This window comes from Ooceraea biroi, chromosome 11, assembly GCF_003672135.1.
Source record: "Ooceraea biroi isolate clonal line C1 chromosome 11, Obir_v5.4, whole genome shotgun sequence".
Classification (NCBI taxonomy): Eukaryota; Metazoa; Arthropoda; class Insecta; order Hymenoptera; family Formicidae; genus Ooceraea; species Ooceraea biroi.
The window spans coordinates 8,324,501-8,349,172 of NC_039516.1; the positions used below are offsets into that span (position 1 = coordinate 8,324,501).

Genomic DNA, 24,672 nt, shown 5'->3' on the forward strand with positions numbered 1-24,672 from the left:
TCCCTACCAGACACCCTGTATATAAAAATATATATTTAAATTAGAAATATTATATATACAGGGTGTCCCAGACCTACCATACCACCGGTTAATGGTAGATTCCACAGGTGATTCTGAGACGAATGTTCCTCTTGCAAAATGTCGAGGGTGGCGTAGTTTCGGCGCTACGAAGGGTTGCAGTTATCCTATCCTTGTGTAGAATTTTCCCGCGTTCAGTGACGGTGGGTCGGAGGGGTCCCGCGCATCGCGCACACTTCAATTTGAACAGCCGCGAAAAATTAAGATCAAATTGAAGTGTGCGCGATGCGCGGGACCCCTCCGACCCACCGTCACTGAACGCGGGAAAATTCTACACAAGGATAGGATAACTGCAACCCTTCGTAGCGCCGAAACTACGCCACCCTCGACATTTTGCAAGAGGAACATTCGTCTCAGAATCACCTCAGAAATCTACCATTAACCGGTGGTACGATAGGTCTGGAACACCCTGTATATATATATATATATATAATAAACTCCTTTATTTCGATCAAACTAGCAATACAAACACAATACAGTCCACTACGTTTCGACCATAATCAGGTCCTTATCAAGTGGTAATAAGTAACAGTCATTTTCTTGAATTAGACAGTTAAATTAATAACATAGTATAAAATATATATATATATATATATATATATATATATATATAGAAGAATATAACAGAGACGCACTGGCAGAAAATATCTTAAATTCTAGATCACCATTTGAAAAATTACCAGCCTGCACGACATTCTCATACAGACTAAGACAAAGTCAAGACGTTTCAAAACAAGTAAAGAGATGTATCACAACACGCGCTCAAAAACAGAATCATATATACATGGCAAACTGTCTGTGTCTTTTTGCGAATTAACCCATTAACGCCCAACAACCTCGAATTCTTTGCTCATTTTCTAGCCTCCTTCTCGGAAAGAATCACGAAGCATAGTTTTACTAAAACAATAATTCTTACTATTTTAGAGTTTTTTATTTTTTTGTTTTTTTTATTTTTTATTTTTTTTATTTTTCTCAATTTTCTAATTCGAAGATTGAGAAAAATAAAAAAATTAAAAATAAAGAAACTCTAAAACGTCCACCTCCACGTGGTTAGAGTTGGGCAACGTTAAACATTAACAGCTAACGGACGAAACCTCTTGGCGTATCACATGGAAGTATGAACACTTTTTTCTCCGCTATTTCTCGTCAATTTACAGCTTCATCGAAAATATATTGGGAGAACTAGAGCATATTTCCGACGTAATTTTCTCCGTAGAATAAGATTTTGGCATAAAAGTTTATAAAAAGTACAATTTTGCAGTAAATTGTTTAAACAATTTTGTTTACACAAACTGATTTTGCAAATCTAACTTGATATTCGTAATTAGCAATGTCAAAAACACCTAAAATAGTATGAATTCTACCGGATTGAAGTTTCAGAAGCGAGTAATAACAGAAAAACTGATTATTTTTGAAATATTTTGCGGCCGTCTTGGATCTGCCATCTTTGAAGTTACAAATTACGTTAAACATAATCTACGGTAATGAGCTCAACAATTGGTAACTTTCAAGTGTCAGAAACCTCGATATTTCGAACTTTATTAGATTATTTACAATAAATTAGTATTTTTCGAAAATTTCTTCATATAAACATCATTTTAGGACAATCACGCGATTTTTCGAAAAACAAAAAAAATTCTTCGTTAAAGTTCAACTATTTTATGCACCGATAGTTGAATTTAGAAGTGGATTCCAATCCTTTTTCTGTACAAGAAAAAACATTTAGAAAAAAGTCTTCAATTTTTTGGTGTTTTTTTATTTTTAATACGCTAATTTTTTTTTCTGAGGCACGGAGGCTCAATTTTGACCTCGGAATTCGAAAGAGCACACTCAAAAATAAGAATCATTGTTTTGGTAAAAATATGCTTCGTGATTCTTTCCGAGAATGAGGCTAGAAAATGAGCAAAGCATTCGAGCTTGTTGGGCGTTAATGGATTAATAGCGTATTTAGAGCTTTTGATATAACACATCTCAGCTATTTCTCGCTTTCTGAGATGATTCTCCTGATGCAATATATTAACGCTACCCCAATCGAAATCATGATTGTTATCAATTCTATGTTTGCTAACTACAGAATGTGAAATAGCTTGCTTGTTAATATCTGAACAATGTTCTTTAAGGGGATCCTGGAGTCGTCTGTATTACCGGCGGAATTGGTCGATCTTACTGTACTAATTACTCTTTAATGATTGTATAGAATGAAAAATTCTTCTCCACGATTAAAGTATACAAAGAAATATACCGAGCGAAACTCGACTTTATGTTAAAAACGACAAAACAAATTTATAGTTTTATTATCGGCTTATTGTAACGTCACCTCGTACATTAATGTTCTTAATATAAATGTTTTGCAGTTTATGTGGCCAAAATTCGATAATCGCAAGGACGGAACAAAATGAAAGAATATGGGGAAGCTTTTAGAAATGAGTTTAGAAGCCTAGTGTAAAAGTAATTAGTGCAGAAAGATTCGTGATCATTTCGTGCCTACGTATGCCTGTGAAATCGTGGCTGAATAAAAAATTGTGATTTTTTTCCGTTTGGAAAGTTAAGTCCTGCTTTTCACATTACATTATTGTGTGTACTTTCATCGTGGAAAAGGATTTTTCATTCTGTGAATTCAATAAAAAGAAAATACAGGAAAATCATCGATTCCGCCGGTAATTCAGACGCCGCGACGGAGTTCACTGGCCACTCCAGGATCCCCTTAACCCTTTTATATAGTTGCCTTTTCGTTTGACCAACATAAAAACAATCACAATCTTTACAATTTTATTTATATACAACACAAGTCCTTAAAGTGTTCAACAAAGCATCTTTCCCTCTTTTTATCAAACAATTCAATTTCCTGTTAACATTGTAAAATACGTCAATCCTCAGACGGTTCAAATTGGACTTAATAATTTCGCCACAATGTCTAATGTATAGTAAAATGACTATGTTTCTATTCGTATCTTTGTCATGTTTCCTCTCTGTGTCGTCATCAAATTTTATCAATGTAATTCTTCTAGAAATATGCTTGTCAACTAAGATCAATGGGTAACAGTTACACAGGCCAACACGATTTTGGACCCAGAAATCAGACAAGGTTATTCCGAAGGTTTTTCGTGCATTGAATCCAATCCTGGTGGTTTTTTCGCCCTAGCACGTCAGGATTTTGAGATATCCTAACCTAAAAGTGCAAAAAATGCCTATTTTGGGCATATTTGAGGTTATGTAACGTGAATAGGTGGGATTTTTCTTTATTACCGTATTCGTCATCAGAAAGTATCATTCTTCCCCTCCAAATAGCGTTTTCGATTGCCCTGATACGATTCCTAGTTGCTGAGATATTGCACTTTGAAGTTGAAACGATATCATTGCTAACGATAGCAGTAGTGTACAGGATACCATTACAGGAACATAAAAAGTAAAGAACTCGCGATATCTCAATAACAAGAGCATCTGAAAGGACTTAATCGTGGACGTAGAACCTATGGAACTGTGACCCATGAGCTCTTGACTGAGACTCAAAGCCTTTAATCGCAAACCTTAAAGTCTCAAACCTTGCATCTTGTAAAGGTTCGGGGTTTGGTACTTTCATCTCGGCGGCTTGAGGTATAAGAATTAAGACTACAATTTATGAGGTATAAGGTTCAAGGAAGCGGGATTTGAATATACAAGATCGAGTGTTTGTGTCACAAATTGTCGAGTAACATTTCATTCGAAGCAGTTAATCAATCAGTCACAGCTTTTATTCACAGTAAATTGTTTCAAGTTTTCTCGAAGTTTTTTTATTATAGTAATACCTATTGAATAGAGATCTTTTCAAAACAGCCATACATCAGTCGTTATCACGACTGCTATTGAAAGTACATTGTTCCGGGTATTTTCAAATAGTGCTTCACCATCTTCTTCTCGTGGAGCAATGTTTACCGCGAGCATTTTCTATTAGTTGCATTCATGACCATTGCTGTCTTATAAACTGTATCCAAGTATTCCTAAAAACAGTTTCAGCGATTACGTCCACTGCAGCAACGTTGTAGTTTCCATCGTCTCAACATGTCATCAAGGCTTCCATGTCATGATAAAGCCAATACGTTTTGCTATATATGTGGCCAGTATGAAGTCGCTCATCTTCGTAAATCAATCAATGATGATATAAAAGGTAAATATCACGAGTGCTTTAAAATACCAATGAAAAACTTGGACAAGTCATGGGTTCCAAAATGTGTTTGTAATTCATGCAAAGTAATGTTAAATCGACGAAACGAGAGAAACCAATTTTCAGAAACCATCTTGGAACCAACGTTTTGGCGGAAGCCCTCAAATCACGCCAATGATTGCTTCTTCTGTTCCTGCAATACAATGGGATTCAATGCAAAGAATAAAAATAAAATTGTTTATCCGATTGTAAGCTCTGTCAAGCCAGCTAAGAAGGGTAAAATGGTATCCACTTCAGAGTTGCGAGATCCAGCAGAACAAAGCAGAAGCTCAATCACATTTGATGAAATAGAGACTGTTGAAATCGAATACGAAGAAGATAGTGACTTTGAAGATCCATCATCTTCCAACAATACCATTTTATTTGGTCAAGATGATCTCGATGATCTTGTGCGTGATTTGGGTCTTCCAAAAGATTCATCTGAAGTATTAGCCTCAAGACTCAAAGAAAGAAATATGTTATTACCCGGAACTAAAATTTCTGTATACCGTAATAGGGAAAATGCTTATTTGGAATATTTCACGCAGGACGAGAACCTTGTTTATTGTAAAGATGTTAGAGGACTCATCAATGAATTCAAACCTGGTTTATATGTTGCAGACAAGTGGCGGTTATTTATAGATTCCTCAAAAGCGAGTCTCAAAGCAGTCTTACTGCATAACGGTAATAAATATGCCGCGATTCCACTCGCTCACTCTACTACATTGAGCGAATCGTATAAAACTTTAATGTATCTTCTCGAGAAGATTGATTACAACGAACATAACTGGTTCCTTTGTGGTGACTTTAAAGTGATTAATATGATATTAGGTTTACAATCGGGTTTTATCAAGTATCCTTGCTTTCTTTGCGAGTGGGATAGTCGTGCTCGTGACAAACATTGGGTTCAAAAACTTTGGCCAGCAAGAGTCAATTTTGTTGAGGGATCAATGAATGTAACGAATAAACATCTCGTTGATCCAAAAAAAATATTGCTGCCCCCGCTTCATATTAAATTGGGTTTAATGAAGCAGTTTGTCAAGGCATTAAATAAACAGGGCAAGTGTTTTCAGTATTTACAATCCAAATTTCGACATCTGTCAGATGCTAAGATACATGAAGGGGTATTTGTCGGTCCAGACATTCGGTTGTTGATGAAAGATGACAGTTTTACTCCGACTATGACTGATACTGAGAAAAAAGCTTGGATAAGTTTCAAATGTGTGGTTGAGAACTTTTTGGGTAATAACAGGGACCACAATTATAAAGAAATTGTTTCATCTATGCTTAAGAACTTCGAGAACTTAGGTTGCTTGATGAACATGAAAACACATTTTCTATTCTCTCATTTAGATTTTTTTCCGGAAAATCTTGGTGCCTTTAGCGAGGAACATGGTGAACGCTTCCACCAAGATTTCAAAGTGAAAGAGAGGTACTATCAAGGTAGGTGGGATGTCCACATGATGGCGGATTACTGCTGGTCTCTTAAGAGAAACGAATCTACAATGAATGATCACAGTCGTAAGTCTCAAAGAAGATCTTTTGAGGAAATAAGAACTCGTTTCCATAAGAAAGCGAAGCAATCAATAAATTCTGGTTGAAGGTTCGGAGGTATGTTACTCAGAATTTAAGGTTCAAAAAATATACACAGTCTTGACTTAGCTGGCCGGACGCCACGCTGTCTTGCCTTAATCGGCTGAATGCTTGGCAGTGACGTTGTTCCCAGGTATCTCCTGAGTTCGGTGGTTCAGATTCAAAAGGTTCAGAGTTTAGGTATTGGAGAGTCTGACTCTAAGGATTGAGGGTTTTTACGATCAAAGATTACAGATTCCATTTTTCGGAGTTGCGTGTTCGAGAGTGGAGGGACAAAGAATTCAAAGTCGAGGGCTTAGAGTTCCAAAGCTCAAGTTTCAAAGTTTCAATGTTTAATGAATTGGAGGCTTAAGGCTTTAGGAAGTTACAAGGTTAAGGGTTCACGGCTGAAATATTCTGAGCTTATATTCTGAGATTATATATTTAATTTCACTGGATTTGAGATCATTGAATCTAAAACTTCGCATTCATGACATTTTGATTCATGGGATCTGGGTTTCAAGGGATCCGAATCCATAAGTTGTTGTTTATTTAGTTCGTAAGCTCTTCTTCAATAGACTTGGTTATCTCAAAGGCTGTCGTAAAACACTATCAAAATATCGCAAATTGTTTACATTTAACGTTCCTGTAATGGTATCCTGTACACTACTGCTATCGTTAGCAATGATATCGTTTCAACTTCAAAGTGCAATATCTCAGCAACTAGGAATCGTATCAGGGCAATCGAAAACGCTATTTGGAGGGGAAGAATGATACTTTCTGATGACGAATACGGTAATAAAGAAAAATCTCAACCTGTTGACGTTACATAACCTCAAATATGCCCAAAAGAGGCATTTTTTGCACTTTTAGATTAGGATATCTCAAAAACTTGACGTGCTAGGGCGAAAAAACCACCGGGATTGGATTCAGCGCACGAAAAACCTTCGGAATAACCTTGTCTGGTCTCTGAGTCTAAAAAGAATTTTTTTTGTAGACCTGTGTTATTAGCCAAAATATTCCTAACAATCTCGATGTTGGAAACATGAAAACGTGGGTCCGAAAGTAAAATGGCTCTGTCAACTAGATTAGTAATCACACCAATTTTGTGGTTGTCAGGATGATTAGAAAGATAATTAATATAACGCCCAAAAAAGGTCGCCTTTCTAAACCAATTGGTTATCAAAACATTGCCATCCCTAATAACAATCGTATCCAGAAAATTAATGTGATTGTCATTTTCAAATTCGCATGTAAATTTTAACCGCGGGTGATAATTGTTAAACACTCCAAGAACCTCATGGACCTTATTAACAGGTAAAATTGTGAACACATCATCAACATATCTCAAAAATATCCGCAAATTAAAATCAAGCAATCCAATACAGTGCGTTTCTAAATCCTCTAAACCAAATCAGCCAAGATCGGCGACAGAGAAAAACCCATAGGACTGCCAAACACTTGTTCGTAAAATTTATTATGAAATTTAAAGCAAGTAGAACTCACAACAGTGCCATCTCAATTGCAAATTTAAACTGGTTCAAATTGAATTTTGTGACCTTAGAAATTAGGTGCCACCTTTTCTCAATACTATTCAGTACTAACTCAATGAGTATATTCGTGAACAAAGATGTGACATCCAAAGACACCAACACCTCATCACTTTCAATCTGTAATTTGTTAACAATTTTCACAAAACTTCAGTTGTCACCAACATATGACTTAGGTTGAGGGATAGAATCTTTAAGTATCTTATGCAGAAAATGCGCCACATTGTAAGTCGGGCTACTGATTGCTGATACAATAATGCAAAGAAGGTATCCCGGCTTATGCATTTTCGGTAAACCGTAACATCGCGATGAGTTAAATGTCATACTATAGAGTTTCTTGTAAGTATACTCATCAATCAATCCATTTTGTTTCCACCCGATTACATCTATTAATGAATTTTTTTGAAAATAATGTTTTCAAACATTTTTGAAAAAAATTATTTTAAAAAATTTCATTACCGTCATTAAATACGGGCGTTTTTACCATGAAACTTTTGTATAAAACATTTTTGTATAAAACATTTTTCGATATTTCGAATACTTTCCGAGATATATCGAGAAAAGCAAAAAGCCGTCTTACGTTTGAAGGGTGGTTTTACCCCTTAAAACCGTTTTTGGGCCGCAACGGATAATTTCTAAATTCATCTATTAACCCGTCCTACATGTGTATAAAGTAAAACGACCTGCCGGTTTTATCGTGTCGTCTGTTGCGCGGATATGCTCGTCGGCTATGGGTTCGGTAACGTGAGGTCGCGGACAGTGAATAGACCAATGTATAAGATGAAAATGAGTGTTTATTTCAACGCCTGTTGCTTGTAGCAACCCGCACTAGACTGTTTGTGTGCTCGCGTGCGAGACTGTGTATTCGTAGATACACCGCTACACCTACAATTTCTTTTGATGCGCAGGGCGGCGCGGCCCAATGCGTATATTACGCGCTTTCGCGACGGACGTACCCCCGTGGGGCGTGCCGGATGTTGTCGGCGCGTGGAACACCTGTCCCCCTTCTTGTCCCGTCGCGTACGTGGCCCGGTTGGTTGGTGGTGGGCTGACGGGGGAACCACGACCCGTAGTGATGGTGGATCGTAGACCTCGTCGCTCGGCCGAATCGCGTGGTCGAGAATGCTCGACGGAGGCGAAGAACGCTTCACCCCGGGCACGGATCGGTTGCGAGACGGCGGTCAGGAGTCCTCCTCGTCCCTGTTGCCGAGAACGCTCGGCGGAGGCGAAGAACACTTCACTCCATTGACGGTTCGGCGGAGAACGGTCTTGACGGATGTTCGGTCGTTTGCTGAGAACGCTCAGCGGAGGCCAAGAACGCTTGACCCCGTTTCGGACCAGATAGGTATTCAGTGCGAGACGGGCTTAGCCAAGAACGCTTGGCGGAGGCAAAGAACACTTTACCCCGGTGTTCACCTGGTTCGCTTGATTCGGATTTGGAAAGCGGATTTCGGATTCGGAGTCGGATCGTAATGATCGGAGCGGATCGGAAAGAGTGATCTCGGTGCGCCGATCGCAGCCCTTTTATACCGGGCTGCTGTTTACCCGGTACGCGCAAGTGGGGGCTCGGAGGCGACGGCGTCGGGGCGACGGTCAGAAAACAAGTCGGAAAAATACCCCGACGCTACGCCACCTTCCGGGCCTTACCCCGGCGGTTAATTTTATATATAATTTATTGGGCGCACAGCGCCTTGTCGTCGTCCGCCGGATGTTCGGGCGGATGGCATCGGCGGATGGTCGGCTGGACTAGACGATGCAGAGGGGTACATCGTTACAAAAGTTTCATCAAAATAAGAATTTTCCACTTCGCGATGTCAGTTACTCACTAACTATTTGTTTTTATAATTGAAAAAGTAAGCGAAAAACTTTCCATTAATTACTCTGTTGTGGAATCCCAGTGTCTCAGAAACGTGATTTGATATCTACGTAATTGATTACCTACCTTGCCAGCACAATACGTGACAAGCATGTCACTACGATGTCACTACGTCTTGTGCACGTCTACGCGACGTACTTGCAACGCACTGTGCAGGCAGGGTACGTAAACTTTGTGTGGAAGTTAGAATAAGTATTGGTTACGATCAATCTGTCTTTCTCAAAAAACTACAATAACACGAAGTCATCGAATCTTTACAAGGTAAATGAGTGAGAGAAATGTCGTATTCCTGACTCAATTCTGAGACTTTTTTCTCTTTCCAAAATTGTCTCCGAAGCTTACTTTATCAATTATAAAAACAAATAGTTAGTAAGTGTCTGAGTGAGTGAAAAAGTGAGAGTGAGTGAGTGAGGAAGTGGATGAGAGAGAGATAGATAGATATGTATTTATCGCGTTCTGGGCAATTACCCCTCAAGCGTGAGCCGCAAATAAAAAAAAAGAAAAAGAAATTAAAAAAAGAAAAAAATAATCAAAAATTAATTATCCAACATAACGCATAAGCAAAGACCTATGAGAAATCTAACTTATATAGTTGTTTCTTTATAAATTCATATAATTCTATTTTAAAAATTCTTAGACTTGATGCGGACCGCAAAGTTGACGGTAAATCATTCCAAAAGTAAGCCGACACTACGCTAAATGATCTTTAACACATTTCCGTTCGGCACACAGGGACAGTGAACAAATCAAGTGACAATCTTGTGTCTCTAGATATGACCTCATTCCTAAAACTAAACGTGTCATACAAAAGTTTGGGATTCTTCTTTGTTAATAATTCATATGTAAGGTAACCTATGAAATAGAGTCTACGCTGTTGTATTTTGAGCCATCCTAACTGTTCAAAAAACGAAGTTACATGTTCACAGCTTTTAATGTCGAAAATAAACCTTATACAGATATTTAAGAAGCATTGCAGTCTGTTATTTTGCTCTCCCGTAATATTTGTGAAAGCTGCACAGCAATAATCGATCTGTGGCAAGGTAAGAGATACAATCAACCTTGTTCTTAAAGGTACAGGTAACAGATGCTTGCAAACTTTTAATTGATGTACCGTGTGAGTAATCTGCCTGACACCTCCATCCACATGTCTATTCCATCCTAGAGTGTTTGTGAGGGTTACGCCAAGGTATTGTACTTCATCCAGGTATTCTATCCTCCTGCGTCCAACACAAAACTGTTGAAGACAATCAAAATGGATTGCTCTAATATAACGTGTCCCAAAAATTATAGCGTGTGTTTTATCAGGATTTAATACTAGTCCATTGTTGTTTACCCATTCTGCAATTATACAGATTATCACGTTGCATCAACGCAATAATACCATCAACTCGTCCGGACTACAGTGCATATGGATAATCAAGTTGTCAGGATAAAATATATATTTCGAGATCAATGGCATCTGTTTGAAATCCGATAGGTATAGAATGAAGAGTAGCGGTCCTAAGACCGAACCCTGCGGTACTTCCATATTAGTATGCACAGCAGAAGAAACGTACCCCCCCCCCCCCACTATCACGTATTGCCTGACTTCTTCCCGTTAAATATGCGCATAACCATCTCAAGACAGAAAATGAGAAATTAAAAGATCTTAATTTTTGTATAAGCATATGGTGGTCAACCTTGTCAAAGGCTTTCGAGAAGTCGAACAGAATCGCAGCAGTGACTCTTTTGCTATTCGCAGCTCTCCTAATATCATCCACTAGAATGAGTACAGCAGTTTGAGTAGAATGGCCCCTTCTGTACGCAAATTGTCTATGATCGAAAAGACGTCGCTCTTCAGCAAAGTTTCTGATCTGATCCGCCGCGAGTCTCTCCAACACCTTGGATACCGCGCACAGCAGCGATACAGGTCTGTAATGTGAGAAGTCCATTGGAGTAGTAGTTTTGGATATAGGGCAAATATGTGCCACCTTCCACAATTCTGGAAAAACACTCTATTGGAGTGAGAAATCAAATATATGCAACAGAAAAGGCGCTATGCATGGTAAGGCCACCCTAATCATTTGTATGGACAGATTGTCACAACCAACCGCCTTCGTTTTTATTCTATTAATAGCTTTGAGTATATCCGAAATATCAATGTTGCTCCAATAAAACTTATCATCATGGTAGATCATATCACCAAGAAAAAAACAGAAGAAGTCATGCCTGTTCTGGTAGAGATTCCTGCAAAATACTTATTCAGTTCTTCCATATTAACATTTTCTCCAGTGGTTTTACTCTTCCTTGATTTTAGGAGTCCAAGCCGTCGTAATCCATTCCATACTTCTTTGGCATCTTTACAATCCCCAAAGAATGACAAATAGTACTCCGTTTTCGCCTTCCTAACCATTAATTGGACATGATTTCTTACTTCCTTAAACCTCGCGTTCATCTCATCCGTTCTTCTTCTGCGCCAAGCTCTTCTGGCATTGTTTCTCTCTCGCATTTTTGCCTTAATTTCATTCGTCAGCCAGGGAGCCGGAAGCCTCTTCAATTCAGTGCCGCCAATTCATGGCCGCGGGCCGCGACTCACCGAAGTGATGGGAATGACGCAGACAAGCACTGAGCACTTCGGCCGCCTTCGGTTAGTAGACGAAAGCAACATATAGTTTGCTGTCTCCGTCTGCCTAATGCGATAATCGGCTCTCTCTCTTTCTCTCTCTTGTTGCTTCTCGTCTACTAACCGAAGGCTGTCGAAGCGCTTAGCGCTTGTCTGCGTCATTCCCACCACTTCGGTGAGTCGCGACCCGCGGCCACGAATTGGTGGCACCGCTTCAATTTGAATTCTCTCATTGGAGCTTGTCTGTCCAAACAATCATGTAGAGCTCCATTCAGCAAAGCCACCTTGTCATCAATGGATTCTGACATCATTATTCCATTCCAGTCGTAGTTATTCAAGTGGAGATGAAAACTATCACAGTCAAAGCTTTTAATATTTCGCCGCTTAACAACGCCACGTCGCGTCGACGCCGCTCAATTTTAATATCGTAATCTATATATATTAATTCATGCGCAGAGAGATATGATACATCATACTGACTAGAACAGCAGAGCTTGTCTATATCATCAACAATACACAAGTCGATAAGAGTACTAGAATTCCCCACATGATGCGTTGCCCTTAGAGGAACCAAAAAAAGTCCTGACGAGTCAATAAAAGATTTTATGTGTTCACTATCATATGTAGTACTGTTTAGGTCACTATTAAAGTCTCCAAAACTTATAGAATTTGAATAAAGTACATGCCATTTTAAGAAACTTTCCTCAAATTCACTAAGATAGCCACAGTGAGGCGGTCTACCGCCTCCTACCGTAAACTACCGATAACAGCACCATAGATGCCTTAAAGCATTTTATCTCCACGATAATATTAGGTTGTCCCAAAAGTTTCTTTCGTTTTATTAGTAAGTAATACATGCACAATATTTTACGTTTAATGTTATACAGAGATGTTCAAAATCTGTATCGATCGTTACTTGTTACTAGTTATCAATGTATCGAGTACCTAAATTTTCATCGTTATTTCGTTACACATGTAGCAAGATGCTACTGTTACGCGTTACAAATCTACCGAATAACGAAATTTATTGCGTTAGTCGATACTTCTCTAACGAATAACAAAAACTATTTTGTTACTCGACACATTTGTAACGCGGAACGAAATTGATTTTGTTATCCGTTCCCATATGAAACAGTCGATATATTTACATTTCTGTTGCAATAACAGTGAGAAATCAGAAATGATAGAATTATAAGAAAAAAAAGACACATAAACATTAACACTTTTAGTCAAGAATAATGAATAAGTTGCGTATATTATCATAAAGCATTACCATTGTTTAGCTTGGCGTATTATAAATACAATTGTGGTATGGCTAGTAGCTATTAGCTACGGATTACATACATTATATACATTTTTTCGTCGAGAGTACTCGTCACGTGTGATCACTTTATCTCAAACATCGTATTGTAAGGGTCTAAGAAGCGATAGATCAAAATACCCCCCACCTATCGATATTCGGGCCCTATCGTCGATGGGACAAATAGGATAAATAGGCCAAGAACAGAAAACAGCCAGAGTATAACATTGTTATATTACTGAGTTATATGATCCATTCTGCTCTATATGGTATTATGCGGCTTCCTCCATCTCTCCGGAAGCCGCCTAATACCATCCTTCCAAAACTTTTGTGATTTACTAGCAAAATACTGTTCCAAGTGCATTTTTATGTCATTTATTGAACTAAAATTTTTACTGCGAAGAGAATTTTTTAAGGAAAGAAATAAATAATAATCACATGGAGCAATATCCGGAGAGTACGGAGGATAAGGTAGAACATCCCAGGCAAATGCTAGCAATTTGTTTCTAACGACTAAAGACACGTGGGGCCTGGCGTTATCATGCTGGAAAACGACACCTCGTCTGTTCGTTAATTCTGGTCGTTTTGTGCTGATTGCTTCTTTCAATTTGTCCAGTTGTGAACAGTATTTTGTTGAATTAATAGTTTCACCTTGTAGAAGCAGTTCATAATAAATGACACCCTTCCAATCCCACCAAATAGACATCAAAACTTTCTTCATACATGATGCAAACTCGTTGGCAGTATCGTTAGCACTATTGTCTTTTTTAAAACAATGAAACATTACATGTCGCAAATGCTTCCTTTGATTTTCCATACTTAAAGGCGTAAGAAAGGACGTGTACAACTCTCCAAGGTGAACGAAACGTATTCTACGATAGCTAGACGACGACTGAAAAGGATGACATCAATGTCTAAGCGATAAGATTGCCTGTTTATAAATACTGCTCGATGAAGAGACTGCGTGCAGGCCGCGAAAGAAACTTTTGGGACAACCTAATATATTCTAGCTTTCTATTATACTCGTTGCTCAAGGACTTTCACCTCAATGCCCTCGATCACATAGATAGCCACTCCTCTACAATTTTTGCTGATCCTATCACATCTATGAATATTATAGCCCTCTAAGACAACCAGTCCATCCGATATTGAAGGTTTCAGCCACGTCTCAGAAACACAGATGATGTGAAAATTTGCCCTTAAGAAATGTAGTCTAAACTCATCAATGTGTGGCAGCAACGATTGAGCGTTGACATGGCACATTCTCAAATCTTCTAACACAAGCTATTTACTGTCCATAGTTGATGTACGATAGTCTTTCAAAAATTCGCTTCTTCAAAATAGGACAACTCTTGGCATCCAACGCCACATGCCTTACATCTTCTTTAGCATCCATACGCATACAATTTCCACATTTCGGTTCCTCGCTCCTCCGCTTACATTCCCTCATCTCATGCTCCTCTCCACAGTGACCACAAAGAGATTTACCCTTACAGTCCCTAGCGAAATGGTCAAAATGCAAACACTTGTAGCACTGCAATACCCTGATGTGATCTGTCACCCTGCAAACTGCGTAAATACACTTTTTCCAGCGCAGTCAATCTATCTCTCAACTCTGGCTCAACCTCAATCACACAACTTGACATTCTTACTGTTTTTAGGTGAAAATATATGAATAACTTTCACTTTTTTTCCATCCTCACTCTTCATTCAGATTTAGAGCCATGAGATTCTCCCAGACTTCCTCCTTAGTCATATAACCAGGGACTCCGTGAATGATAAGTCTTGGATTTACCTTTAAACGCTCTACTACTTTTAATCCTGCCTTAGCACCAGGATGATATTTGATGCGTTCAATATCCGGTGAATTTGCCTCTATTTTTACAGCATTCCTCCTAAGCGATATTCGAGTCATGGTCTGGAGAGCCTTTTCGTATGATGGAGTGGGTCCGTTGGTAGAAATTGAAGGTGTGATGGATCGCTTCGTGTATAAGGACATACTAGACAAATAAATTCTTCCTTACGCTAAAGACAATATGCCTCATGGATGGATTTTTCAACATGATAGAGATCCAAAACACGCTTCAAAGATCGTATCACAGTATTTGTCTGCCAAAAAAGTGCGAGTTTTAGAATGGCCTGCTCAATCCCCAGATTTAAATCCTATTGAACACCTTTGGGATGAACTTGGTCGCCAAGTAGCCAATAAGAGACATTCGAATAAACGGGATTTATTCAAAACTTTAAATGAAGAATGGAATAAAATCCCTCGAGACACAATCATTCGCTTAATCGAGTCAATGCCACGTCGTTGCGTAGCAGTCATTATTTCTAAGGGTATGGCTACCAAATATTAAATATTACTAATATTTTTTAAATATTTTCTTTGATTCAATTGATTTCTGTGATTTGAACAGACTTGAAGTTCCTGGCCCGATATTTATGATCATGCGTCTTTTGTTCTTTGTTAAATAAAAAATTAATTATATATTATTTGTTATCATTAGCATCGATTATTTACAGTAAAATATGTTACTTTATTTAGAGTTAAATGAATTGTTTTGTTCATTTCTCCTAAACCCAAAATATGGAAAAAATCTGCCTGACCCAAAACTTTTGATCGCCACTGTATATACATATAAAGAAATATAAATATAGAATTAAAAACAAAAGGCTAATATCTAATCTAACTGCAGCATTTTAATTGCGTTTACGATTAAATTTTTAAGATATTGACTAGATATTATGAGTATATTATGACTCTATTGAAATAAATATTGACTAGTAAAATATGATTCTAGTAAAATAATTAAAGACCATTAGATTTATATTTTTATACTTGCTCTCCGTATAAATTTTGCATTATATAATTTTAAATGTTCAAAGTCAATCTCAAAATTGGTACAATTTATATTTTCAGTTTGAAAACTAGACTGAACTATACAAACAGCGGAAACAGTATCATTAGATAATCAATTCCTTTTTTTATTTTTCACATCTGTTACTATAGAAACAATTCGTTCAGCCTCAGCATTTGAATGAGGAAAGGAAAGAACTATTTGAACCAATATTTTTAAATGTGGAAACAACTTTTCTTCATCAACATCATCTTCAAATTCTACTATTTTCTTCCATATTTCATCTAATTCTAAAGAAGCTAACTCTTTTTTTCCGTCATTATTAAAAACTATTGGTAGAATTCTCCATTTATAAGCTAATTTATTTATATTAAATTGCACGTGTGTAGCTATATAATTTAAATATTTAATTTTTATTCTATCTTCATCATAAAGAGCAATGAGGATCTAAAAAATTTAATTGTTCAAAAAGCATATCTTTATACAACATCTTATTATTTCATTAACTGCTGTTGTATAAAACTCTAAACATTTAATTTTAATTTCTCTCACATCGTCAGGTGAATAATGTTTCTAAAAACTCTTCACATTCTGGTCCACACAGATAGCATCTATATGTCGTATATGTTGTATATTATTTTCATTATGTACATCTATTAAGAAATATCTTTTATTGCATTTAAATTCATAAAGTTTTGGGCTAATTGATGAATCAATTGTTGGCTCTTTTCAAATAATTTATGTATCAAAATCTTTCGCGATTGAAAGACATTAAATTAATAAGACGTTAAATTTATCAAAAAAATTTAATACGTATTTTAAAAATAAGAAATATGCTTTAATTAAGTTATCACTTAATTGTTGTAAAATATCTTCCGCAGATATTTCAATTTATCTTCTAAAACTGCTACAAGAAAATAATTGTTTAAAATGTTCCAATTCTCAACAAGTCTGTTAATGCATTTTCCTAAAACAATCTAGTATTTGATAATTTAATTTATTGCTTTCCACATTGAAAAATTCTTGAAATTCCCATAAAATTGCACATCTTTTTGCACTGCTCGAAATATAAGTACTAATTCCTCTATCAAATTCTCGCATGTTGAAGGCAACTTTTCGCAAGCTTTACGAGCTATAAGCGCGGAGGAATGGCAAATGCAATTTAATGCTATTAATTTTCGAACTTCTAATTTTAAATAATACGCAAAAGAATTATTACATCTAAACGTAACTGATGCATTATCACATGCCATTCCGACAATATTCTTTAAAAAAATTCTTTTTTTTTCTAAACTCTTTAAATATATTAAAAATTTTAATCGCGGAACAGTCTTTAGCATCTAAATTTAATAATTCTAATAATTGTGTTTTAACTTTTTGATCTATGGGAGATACATAACGTACAAGAACGCACAAAATTTTTAAATCTGAAATATCTGTACTTTCATCAATTAAAATCGAGAATTTATTAATTTCGCAAATTTTCTATAAGTTTTTCTGTTTCGCGTTTTGCAATATTTTTAATAATATAAGCGCACTTTGTTCGACCTAATATAAAATTTTGTACAACTTTGGGATCTACACAAATATCTTTCAATAGTGGAATTAAGTGATCTGCGATATGAAATGCGACATTATGTTCTGCAAAGAATGCAGATAATTTAATTTCTGTACGTTTAACCTTTTCTTTATGTGATAATGCGTTTGTTACAGAATCTATCGTATTATTATTTTCTAAAGTTAATATTTCTTCATCTATTATATTATTATTATTAGAATCGTGTTTATTATCAACCAAACTGGCCATACACAAAAATCACATCACAATGTTTCGACCAACAATTTCGGTCCTTATCAAGTGACAATTAGTGCGCGAAAATCGCTTTTGCCTGAAAACGATTACTTCGACATATAAATTAACAGATTTGCTGTATTTTAAACATAAAATACAGCAAGTACCCAAACATAGTATTCATTATACAAAATCAAAACGAAAAAGAATAAAAGTTGTAACGTAATTTTTACGTATGGCCAGTTTGGTTGATAATAAACACGATTCTATTGCTACTCACTGGTGACTCAAAGGATTTATTTGTAATTATTATTATTATTATTTTTCAAAGTTAATGCCTCTGTGTGACCGTTTGCGCATGTCTAACTAAATCCGATTTGCAACATCTAATGGTCTTTTCACATACAATGCAAAATGCTTTATTTTTTGTAGAATGAGGAGTCAATCATCCTTTAAAAATTTCTTCCTCTACCCATGAAAAGTTAAAGTCTTTAACCCTAGTTTTCTTATTTGTTTTAATTGTTCCTTTATTTATGGAGTTATCCATTTTAATACGTAACAATATACTTATCTTATTCTTACCTCGAACCTGCTAGCCAATCTTGTCACACCGACTCACACATGTATCATAATCATTCCGACACGATACAGCACTGCATCAGGTGCGCGCGTAGACTGCGCATGCGCGAGAAAGCGACCCATTTGGCAAGACTGGCCGTGTGCACACGAACGAGCGGGAACTATAGAGATATATGAATAGAGTGCGTGAGCGAGCTGAAAAAGCGATATAGCAATAGAAAGAGAAAGCTGCAAAAAGGCCTATTCTGTCTTTGTCTTTGCGCATGTGCGGATATGGGAAGACTATGAGTAGCGCAAAGACACATGCGCGACCGAAAAGGACAGAGGGGCCTATATGCAACGTTCCTTTCATATTGCTATATCGCAACCGCTTACGCGTTAGCATAGGACTCGCGCACTCTATTCTTATATCTCTATGGCGGGAACACCCGACGGATACCGAAGCTGACCGAACGGAGTCGAAGATCGGCCAGGGCCGCAATATGCAACACAAGAATGCAAGCAAAACTTACGACTAAATCTTTACCATATGCTGAATTACCTTTCAGGGGGTGTTTTACCCTTTAAAAGTGAGATTGAGCACGTATAAAAAAATATGTATTTCTTAGATTTTCATACTTAATAACATTTCATATTTCAAGAAAAATAAAATCGGCTTCAGACGGTTATGAACAGTTGCTATGTTAGTGCAGTATCTTCTATATAAAATAAAGGGATTAGAAATAAATGTGCTATATTTATTAATTTTGTAACGTTAATTTTATGAAATTAAGGTGCTTTATCTTTTTCTTTTTCTTAATTTTTCAATGATAACTTTTTGAGTTAACTTTTTCTACAGGTATCAATATAGGATTAAAAATTCAGGCACGCATTTTTATCATGCTCACATATCAGTACATATGATTGATGGACAGTATGGATCTCTCATTGTACGCGATCCACCAAGTGCAAATCCTCATTACAATTTATACGATGAAGATCTTCCAGAACACGTAATTGTTATCAGTGATTGGATGCATGAGTTATCATTGGAACGTTATCCTGGTCGATATAGGAATAATCGTGGGCAAGATCCAGATAACTATTTAATAAACGGTAGAGGTAATTGGACGGTAAGTAAAAACTTAGCTTATTGAAAATAAAGTGATAAATAACTTAACCCTTTGCGTCACGGTGTTGTACCGATACAACACCTATCGTTCAAATTTATTATTTCAATAAATCTAATCTATATATACAGGGTGTCCCATTTTAAACAGTCCAGCTGATTCTCTCGAGAACTGAGCTCAAAATCAACTTCCATTTAAAAACATGGCCTCCATGATGAAATCTCTAAAGTGGCGCCATCTACAATTAAATTGATAATATCATCATTTTGCCCCCTCGAAGCCATAAAACTTTTGTCTGAAACATTTTTGTCTATCGAGCTCAGTTCTCGAGATAATCAGCTGGACTGTTTAAAATGGGACACCCTGTATACATATAAGCCAAATACCACTCACTGACTCATCAACGTGCAGCCCGAACCACTGCATCCATCGACTTGAAATTTTAAGGGTATATTCCTACTATCACGTAGGTGCTCACTAAGGGTGGGTTTTCCGAAATTCCACCCCTAACGGGTGAGAAGGGGTAAAATGTGTTTTTATTTAATTCTACACATAATATCGCGGGCAAAGCCCGCGTGACGGGGGATGCTAGTATTTTATATATTCTTATAGCATATTTGGTATCGTTGAACTGATAAGATGTTTCTCTAACTAATACATTTACATTTACTGTCATATGTTAAATAAACAATTTATTATTAATGACCATATATCGACAAACTGATATTTTTAGTGAATTAATTCGTTTGTGAAAAATTTTGAGCATAAACCTGTACTCTAAAATCACTGTCTGAGTATTCTTGAGGTCGCTAATCACGAATTCGAAGTCAAAAATACAAAATTCAAAATCAATATGGAATCAAAATGGCGGACGTAATTTTAAAACTCAATCGGATTGGCTTGCAACTTGTTACTCGGGAGATTTTGGGATCGTTGATTACGAATCCAAAAATACAAGATTCAAAATGGCAAATCCAATATGGCGGATATAATTTTAAAAATTCATCGGATTCGCTTGAAATTTGTTACTTGAAAGCTTTTGGGGTCCTGATTACGAATCCGAAGTCAAAAGTACAAAATTTAAAATAATGGATCGAATATGGCAGACGTAATTTTAAAAATTAACCAGATGTGCGCTTGAAACGTGTTACTTGGGGATTTTTGGAATCACTAATTGCGATTCCAGTGTAAAAATATAAAAGTCGTGTAATAGTAAGTGCATACCTCGCTCTGTGCGTTACTCAAAACTGACGACGAGGATGTGACAAGCTTCTAAGTCTATTTTGTTTTTTTTGGACTTTTTTATTGGTTTTAAAAATTTTTTATTTTTCTATTTCCATTTTTCAATTTTTAATTTTTATATTTTGAGTGTGGTAAATATTATAAAATAATAATTATAATGGAAGAAAGTGATAAGATAAAAATAAACTATGGTAAAAAGCAATTAACTGTTGAACTCAAAGAAAGAGGCAGAATTAGCAAATCCAATATATGGACTTTGGTTTAGCTTTTGTACTACAGTGAGCACAACGTCTGCTACTTTTAATTCATACAGGTAAGTGTTCAACATTTTGAAGTTGTTTTACTAGAATTTGAGGCTTTGCTGGAGAAAGGAGGGAGTAAAGAGTCGCCATTTTCTGCCTAAAAGGGGAACCTGTAAAACATGATTTGTTGTCTTATTTGTGGTTAAAAGAAGAAGAAAACAATAAGTCCTTTAACCAGGAAACTCCGGGAAATATTTTAAAAGTGATAATGAGTGTTTTTAAACATCTATTAAAATAATTGCATTTAAGTGGTTTAATGAAAGATAAAAGTCTTAAAACAAACTATATTTCTATTTAATGAAGTCTATACCATGAAATTATATAGAACTACTGTATAATATAACACGAGTGCATGCACCATGCTTAGCCTAATCAAGAGACAACGAACGAGCGGCGTTCATTCGTTAAACGCGAAGGACGTGGACCGCCATTCGGTCATTGCCTCCATTTTTTTCTTTTTATCGTTTTTCATTTTTATTTTTTTGTTAAATAGTTTTATTTATATATTTTAAAAATATATTTTTTGATATATTTTTTAATATACTTTGTACCTGCAGAATATTTAAATGATTATTTTGAAGATAATTATGAATCAGAAACCGAAAACTAAATATATTTTTAAAATATATAAATTAAAATATTTAACAAAAAAGTGGTAAGTATGAAAAAAAGAAATTTGCTAGAATAAACGTGACACAAAGGGTTAACAATTCATTTATTTTTAAATTTTATATCTTTAAGTCATTCTTATTAAATGTGAAAATAATAGTACAAAGCAAATAAAAATTCTATACAATTAATATACAAGGTGTCCCATTTTAAAGTTCCACTAGAATATCTCTTTAGGAAAACATTTAAGAAAAAAATGTTTTGGACAAAAGGTGGTGGGTTCAGAGGAACACACTCGATGACGACCTTAACCTTGACCTTGGGATCAAATTAAGTCAGTTCAAAGTCAAATTAAATTTTTTAAATGGGAACCCCTATTTTTGACCCCAGAAATGAAAAGAACGGAACATTTTACGTTCAAATATGTGGTCATGTGGGTCAAATTGATCCCTATGGTTTATTCCAAGGTCGAATCAACTTTTCACCCAAATCTCTGTAGCTATGCATGTTTTAGAAAATTGTAAGTATATACGACAGTTACCACTTTCAAATAGGAGCATTCAATGGTGTCCTTGACCTTGGAATCAAATTTCAAGGTCATTTCAACATCAAATTTCAAGGTCAAAAGCAAGATCGAAAATTGACCCATTAAGGCAAGATCAAGAGACAACGTAGCCAGCTAAGGCAAGATCGAGAGGTAACCATGCCAGCTAAGGCAAGATCGAGACGTGACCGAGCAGCTGAGGCAAAATCGAGAAGTGACCCAGCCAGCTAGGGCAAGATCGAGAGGTTACCCAGAGAAGGTACTCAGCCAGCTAAGACAAGATCACGTAACCCTAAAAATGGCTATTGTTATTTTATACGCTATTACTTGTTTACTTTATAAGGTGTTCGAAGGTAGCACCATTGACTTGTAGATAATACTGGATCCATCTTTCAAAATTCCTAACAGTACGTAACAGTACGTAATATGGCATTGAATATTGTTGCACGTCGTTTGGATTCTCTCAATCATGTCTTCTCTTGTTGTTGGTCTTTCCCGATAGATTACATCTTTCAGATAGTCCTATAAATAAAAATCGAGAGAGATTAGATCTGGTGATCTTGCTGGTCAACTGGATTCTCTCTGTCAATCCATTTATTAGGAAAGTTCTAGTTAAGGAAAGAATGATGGGTAAAATAGGTTGATTTTTGCCCCCGAAGTGTAAGGAAAGTTATACATGTAGCCTTATATTTTGAAGGTCGCTGAACACAATAGTAGCATTTGTATCCGTCTCAACCCATGGAAAAGTTGTAAAATTTAAGCGAGGTATTCCTCTATTATTTAAACTTTTATTTAATATTTTATTTAATGTTTTAAACTTATTTTGCAAGCAACAAATTCTAAACTTGGATATTTCGAGAGCAACAAATGCAGACAATGTGCCGGTACCAAATTTAAGCGAGCAACAAATTTATTTCTTATAGTTTACTCTTGTAACGCGGCACGCTGAGAAATATTTCCCTATTGTTTAAACTTATTTTACAAGCAACAAATTCGGATATTTTGAAAGCAACAAATTAGCAACTAATTCTTATGTTATTGTTATTATAGTTTTGTTTATATATAAATGTATTGTTCCGCTAACTTATCTTCCTTTAGCGGAACATTAGTTTTTAAAGAAACTTTTACAGAGCAACAAATGTTTTTTCTTTAGCAACTTTTTAGCAACAATTGAGCAACAAATAAAAATGTGAATTAGAATTGATTCTGCTCATTTTGTTCCGCTAATTTATAAGGAATGAATCTATTATGTCTAAACCCGAACTGGCTATCAGGAAAGATTTTGTTCTTTTCCAACCACACAATCGATTATTTAATATTCTTTCCATGGTTTTTAACAGACACTGCGTCATTGAAATAGATCTAACTTTATTACTATCACTTTTAGGAATAAAAAAAACCTTATAATACTTCTATTTAGCAGGAAACACACCTAACGAAAAAATTTCATTAAAAATAACCAACAAACAATGTTTAATATCCACAGGAAGGTTCTTAAGAATAAAATAATCGATTTAATTGGTGCCTGAAGTGGATTTGATTTTTACTCCTGCTCAAGCTTGATCTAACTCCAATAAAGAAATGGGTCTCTCCAAACACTCATCTGAAGCTGCAAAATCAAAAGAACGCGGAAATGTTTTAACCCAAGGGGGACAGAGCTCCTCTATCGCCCCCCTGACCGCCGCAACCTTGTCTTCACTGTAATTATTAAAATACTCAGCTCTACTATAACTCTTGGACATCGCTCTGACCTTCTGCCAAACATATTTCATGTTCGAATATTTATTAAGCGACGAACAAAATCCCCAAAAATATTCCCTTTTAATCTTCCTAAAAGAAAATTTAACTTGATCTGCTCTCTTGTATTTCAAACAATTAACTCTTGTCGGTACAAACTTATACGAATAAAAAGCTGCCTTTCGTAGCCTTACTAACTTATCACATGTCTCGTTCCATCAAGAAGTAGGCTTAACATCCTGCGCCCGAAAAACCTGCCTGTTCCTTGTCTGGCAGTTATACAAAGATGATCTCTTTTTACGAGGGGGTTTTCCGTTCTTTACGCATTCCGAAATAATTGTAGTAACCGTAGTATACTTAGTCTGTGTATCAATATCGGGACAAAATGCCACCTCCCTACATTCCTCGGACCTCTTCTCGAAATTAGACCTAATCCGATTCTGACTTAACATTATACAATCTAAAATACTTGCAATCTTTGCCAACAACCTTAGCTCTGCCAAACAACTCAATAGATATGAGGAAATGATCACTACCCCATGGTTCATTTATTCTATTCCATACTATAAAAGGAATCAACCCAACACTAGAAAATGACAAATCTATAGCAGATCCTTGAGAAATTCACATTGGAAAAAAAGTATAAGAACCATCATTCAAAATATTAAAAGATGACAAAGAGACAGCATCAAAAATCTTTTTCTCTTCTGGACAAGAAATAAGATTACCCCACTCCGGATGG

At 36.1% G+C, this 24,672-nt stretch overlaps 2 protein-coding genes across 2 annotated transcripts in view; both read left to right on the forward strand.

The window, feature by feature from the left end:
- LOC105285968 (laccase-3) overlaps positions 1-24,672 on the forward strand; it is a 312,136-nt gene that overhangs the window by 125,862 nt on the left and 161,602 nt on the right. The window contains exon 5 of the mRNA XM_026973661.1: positions 19,226-19,499. Within this exon, the coding sequence (XP_026829462.1) occupies positions 19,226-19,499 (274 nt within the window). The remainder of the gene's footprint in view (positions 1-19,225; positions 19,500-24,672) is intronic.
- Positions 3,071-7,841, forward strand: LOC113562911. Its single transcript, XM_026973662.1, has one exon. It carries the CDS (start codon positions 4,117-4,119, stop codon positions 5,857-5,859), a length of 1,743 nt encoding a protein of 580 aa, XP_026829463.1. The 5' UTR covers positions 3,071-4,116; the 3' UTR covers positions 5,860-7,841.